Here is a 5,689-nt window from a genome sequence, read left to right as displayed (position 1 = left end):
GGCCAACAGGCCAAAACTGCACACAATACTCCAGGTGTGGTCTCACTAGGGCCCTGTACAACTGCAGAAGGACCTCTTTGCTCCTAGACTCGACTCCTCTAGTGGGAATTGAACCAGGGTCTCTGGCGCTGTGAGGCAGCAGCTCTACCCGCTGCACCAGCGCGTATTCCCCTCCCCTCCCCCGCCCGTGCGTAGTTTCGGACTAAGCCCCCCCCCCCGACCCCCGCGGCAGTGCATTACCTGTGGAAGAAGAGGAGCAGAGAGAGGAGGTTGTGGTCCAGGTTGCGGTTGTACCCTTTGCCCCCCTCGAGGTCGGCGGTGAGGCTCGGGCGCCTCCAGCTGTCGGGGTCGCGGAGCCGGCGGCGCGGGGACGAGGCGCGCAGAGCCTGGCGGCGGTGGTCGCCGTTGTTGTTGATCTTGTCGCTGCCACCGGCACCTGCGGCCAGACAGCAGCCGCGGAGCCTGAGGGCGGCCATCTCGCGGGCTGAGAGCATCTCACGCCCGGGGGGGGGATGGGGGAGGGGTGATATGCCGCACTGCCGCGCTCCCGAGAAGCGCAGACGCCCCCACGGACGGTCAGAATCCAGATACGGGAGGAACTTTTCCCGTGTTCCCGCGCCGAGTCTTAGTCCACAGCCCCGCTCCTTCAGCTACTTCCCAAAACTGTTGATATTCACAGCCACACGTCCCACTCCCGTCCTTGTGACAGCCTGGCAAGGGAACGAGATACTCCCACCACTGTCATCGTCACGGCTGGCACCGTGCCCAAGCTGCCAGCTCTGTCCAAATGCCTCTGCCCATGCCCTGCCACCAAGCAGCCCTGCCTTAACGTGTGTCTAGGGCAGCCGACTTTCTGACTTCTACACATTCAAGAGAGTTTCTTGTCATGTGTCCCTGTATAGAGCAGCACAGCAAAGAGTAGGAGTAAACGGGTCCTTTTCACAATGGCAGGCAGTGACTAGTGGGGTACCGCAAGGCTCAGTCCTGGGACCCCAGCTATTTACAATATATATTAATGATCTGGATGAGGGAATTGAAGGCAATATCTCCAAGTTTGCGGATGACACTAAGCTGCGGATGACACTAAGCTTAATGCATTTCGTTGTCTCTGTACTGTACATTGACAATGACAATTAAAATTGAATCTGAATCTGAATCTGAATCTGGGGGGCAGTGTTAGGTGTGAGGAGGATGCTAGGAGACTGCAAGGTGACTTGGATAGGCTGGGTGAGTGGGCAAATGTTTGGCAGATGCAGTATAATGTGGATAAATGTGAGGTTATCCATTTTGGTGGCAAAAACGGGAAAGCAGACTATTATCTAAATGGTGGCCGATTGGGAAAGGGGGAGATGCAGCGCGAGACCTGGGTGTCATGGTACACCAGTCATAGTCATCGAAGGTAGGCATGCAGGTGCAGCAGGCAGTAAAGAAAGCAAATGGTATGTTAGCTTTCATTGCAAAAGGATTTGAGTATAGGAGCAGGGAGGTTCTACTGCAGTTGTACAGGGTCTTGGTGAGACCACACCTGGGGTATTGTGTGCAGTTTTGGTCTCCTAATCTGAGGAAAGACATTCTTCACAGCAAAAGGATTTGAGTATAGGAGCAGGGAGGTTCTACTGCAGTTGTACAGGGTCTTGGTGAGACCACACCTGGAGTATTGCGTACAGTTTTGGTCTCCAAATCTGACGAAGGACATTATTGCCATAGAGGGAGTGCAGAGACGGTTCACCAGACTGATTCCTGGGATGTCAGGACTGTCTTATAAAGAAAGACTGGATAGACTTGGTTTATACTCTCTAGAATTTAGGAGATTGAGAGGGGATCTTATAGAAACGTACAAAATTCTTAAGGGGTTGGACAGGCTAGATGCAGGAAGATTGTTCCCGATGTTGGGGAAGTCCAAGACAAGGGGTCACAGCTTAAGGATAAGGGGGAAATCCTTTAAAACCGAGATGAGAAGAACTTTTTTCACACAGAGAGTGGTGAATCTCTGGAACTCTCTGCCACAGAGGGTAGTTGAGACCAGTTCATTGGCTATATTTAAGAGGGAGTTAGATGTGGCCCTTGTGGCTAAGGGGATCAGGGGGTATGGAGAGAAGGCAGGTACGGGATACTGAGTTGGATGATCAGTCATGATCATATTGAATGGCGGTGCAGGCTCGAAGGGCCGAATGGCCTCTACTCCTGCACCTAATTTCTATGTTTCTAAATTCTTGCTTTGCTTCAGCACAACAGAACATAGTAGGCATTGACTACAGAACAGATCAGTGTGTCCATATACCATGATATAAATATATACACACATGAATAAATAAACTGATGAAGTGCAAATAAACAGATAATGGGCTATTAATGTTCAGAGTTTTGTCCGAGCTGAGTTTAATAGCCTGATGGCTGTGGGGAAGGAGCTGTTACTGAACCTGTGGGGGAGGATATATTCCTGAACCTGTGGGGAAGGAGCTATTCCTGAACCTGTGGGGGAGTAGATATTCCTGAACCTGTGGGGAAGCAGCTATTCCTGAACCTGTGGGGAAGGAGCTATTCCTGAACCTGAGGGGAAGGAGATATTCCTGAACCTGGACGTTGCAGTCTTCAGGCTCCTGTACCTTTTCTACCTGAAGGTAGCAGGGAGATGAGTGTGTGGCCAGGATGGTGTGGGTCTTTGATGATACTGCCAGCCTTTTTGAGGCAGCGACTGCGATAGATCCCCTCGATGGAAGGAAGGTCAGAGCCGATGATGGACTGGGCAGTGTTTACTACTTTTTGTAGTCTTTTCCGCTCCAGGGCGCTCAAGTTGCCGAACCAAGTTCAGCATGCTCTCTACTGTGCACCTGTAGAAGTTCGAGAGAGTCCTCCTTGACAAACCGACTCTCCGTAATCTTCTCAGGAAGTAGAGGCAGGCGCTGATGAGCTTTCTTGATAATTGCGTTAGTGTTCTCGGACCAGGAGAGATCTTCAGAGATGTGCACGCCCAGGAATTTGAAGCTCTTGACCCTTTCAACCATCGACCCGTTGATATAAACAGGGCTGTGGGTCCCCCTCCTACTCCTTCCAAAGTCCACAATCAGTTAGCAGTGGACGTGGTGGAGGCAGGTTCGATTTCGTCATTTAAAAATAAATTTGGATAGGTATATGGACGGGGAAGGAATGGAGGGTTATGGTCTGAGTGCAGGTGGATGGGACTAGGGGAGAGTAAGTGTTCGGCACGGACTAGAAGGGCCGAGATGGCCTGTTTCCGGGCTGTAATTGTCATATGGTTATATAGGGACAGTTTCTTCCCGGCTGTTATCAGGCAAATGTACCATCCTACCACAAACAGAGAGCGGTCCTGAACTACTATCTACCTCATTGGTGACCCTCGGACTATCCTCGATCGGGCTTCACCTTGCACTAAACGTTATTCCCTTATCCTGTATCTGTACACTGTGGACGGCTCGATTGTGATCATGTGTTGTCTTTCTGCTGACTGGTTAGCACGCAACAACAGCTTTTCACTGTACCTCTGCTGTACCAACTGAACTAAATGGAATACATGTTTAAGATGGAACTGCAGTTCACACAGAGAGTGGTGAATCTCTGGAACTCTCTGCCACAGAGGGTAGTTGAGGCCACAGTTCATTGGCTATATTTAAGAGGGAGTTAGATGTGGCCCTTGTGGCCAAGGGGATCAGGGGGTATGGAGAGAAGGCAGGTACGGGATACTGAGTTGGATGATCAGCCATGATCATATTAAATGGCGGTGCAGGCTCGAAGGGCCGAATGGCCTACTCCTGCACCTAATTTCTATGTTTCTATGTTTCTATTATGTGTTCGGCACGGACTAGAAGGGTCGAGATGGCCTGTTTCCGTGCTGTAATTGTTATATGGTTATATTTCAGCAGGGAGACTGTGAAGTGGTTATTCCGCCGAATGTCGGACTGAGACTTACAGATAGGGTTAAAACTGTTATGTTTTCATCACCAATGCAATCTATTCGCCCCCCCCCCAACTAAACCAGCCGTTACCTCTGACCCCAAACGAGGAAAGCAAATTGTTTTTTTGTCTTTACGGGGAACAGGCGACGGGAATAGAATGTTCCCGAATTGAAAGCTTCACACACTAAAGTAATGTTCTCGGAGACAGGGGGACCTTTGTTTCGGGAGTTCTGCTGGCTTGCTGAAATGTTACAGGAGGGGGAAGGAGCATGAGGGGACCTTTGTTTTTTTGTTACAACCCCCCCCCCCCCCCCCCCCCCAATCAGGAGACAAACACTGGAGGCAGAGAGAGCCTGATCACGCAACTGTCCGTAAAGAATGCAGCCCGGGATCTGCTGGTCACCTGCAGTCTGTCAAATAACACACACACACACACACACACACACACACACACACACACACACACACACACACACACACACACACACACACACACCACACACACACACACACACACACAGACACACAACACACACACACACACACACACACACACACACACACACACACACACACACACACACACACACACACACACACACACACACACACACACACACACACAGACACACACACACACACACACACACACACACACACACACATATATATACACACGCGCACACACGCACTCACACTCACACATATACACGCATATATATATATATATATACACACACACACACACACAGAAACATAGCAAATAGGTGCAGGAGTAGAGGCCATTCGGCCCTTCGAGCCTGCACCGTCATTCAAGGGGCCACACAGTTTAAGGATAAGGGGGAAATCTTTTAGGGCCGAGATGAAGAAAACATTTTTTTTTCACACACAGAGAGTGGTGAATCTGTGGAATTCTCTGCTAGTTGAGGCCACACAGTTCATTGGCTATATTTAAGAGGGAGTTAGATGTGGCCCTTGTGGCTAAAGGGATCAGGGGGTATGGAGAGAAGGCAGGTACAGGATACTGAGTTGGATGATCAGCCATGATCATATTGAATGGCGAATGGTGCAGGCTCGAAGGGCCGAATGGCCTCTACTCCTGCACCTATTGTCTATGTTTCTAACTCGCCCCCTAAAGTTCGAGAGGGAAAAGGAACACCGATCACCTGCTAACCCCGCTAGGAAAGGATCTAATTCTTACACACACCATCTCCTCACCGCTGTTCACTGCACTGAGGAGACTTGATGATACTGTTCCAGTTTCGGGTCCTCGATCACCATCCCCTTTGTCCCGTTTTCACACCTCACTCTTCCTTATCTAAGGTAGACAAAAATGCTGGAGAAACTCAGCGGGCGAGGCAGCGTCTATGGAGCGAAGGACATTGGCGACGTTTCGGGTCCTCGATCACCATCTCCTTTGTCCCATTTTCACACCTCACATTTCCTTATCTACGGTAGACAAAAATGCTGGAGAAACTCAGCGGGCGAGGCAGCATCTATGGAGCGAAGGAATAGGTGACGTTTCGGGTTGAGACCCTTCTTCAGACTGAGGTGGGGTTGAGGGGGGGGGGGGGGGCAGAAGAATGGAAGAGGCGGAGACAGTGGGCTGTGATCAAGAAGGCTCATCAGCGTCTCTTCTTCCTGAGGAGACTGAAGAAGGTCCATCTGTCTCCTCAGATCCTGGTGAACTTCTACCGCTGCACCATCGAGAGCATCCTTACCAACTGCATCACAGTATGGTATGGCAACTGCTCTGTCTCCGACCGGAAGGCATT

General features: G+C 50.4%; 1 protein-coding gene across 1 annotated transcript in view; it reads right to left on the bottom strand.

Annotated features, from left to right (window-relative positions):
• The window catches only part of LOC129693626 (TSC22 domain family protein 1-like), a 6,596-nt gene extending 5,226 nt beyond the window's left edge, over window positions 1–1,370 (bottom strand). Inside the window, exon 1 of the mRNA XM_055630416.1 lies at window positions 241–1,370. Within this exon, the coding sequence (XP_055486391.1) occupies window positions 241–494 (254 nt within the window). The 5' untranslated portion in view covers window positions 495–1,370. The remainder of the gene's footprint in view (window positions 1–240) is intronic.
• Between the last annotated feature and the right edge of the window lie 4,319 nt (window positions 1,371–5,689).

Source organism: Leucoraja erinacea, unplaced genomic scaffold (assembly GCF_028641065.1).
Source record: "Leucoraja erinacea ecotype New England unplaced genomic scaffold, Leri_hhj_1 Leri_372S, whole genome shotgun sequence".
Classification (NCBI taxonomy): Eukaryota; Metazoa; Chordata; class Chondrichthyes; order Rajiformes; family Rajidae; genus Leucoraja; species Leucoraja erinaceus.
Note: the sequence above shows the minus strand (reverse complement) of the source record. Positions and strands in the feature narration are given on the sequence as shown.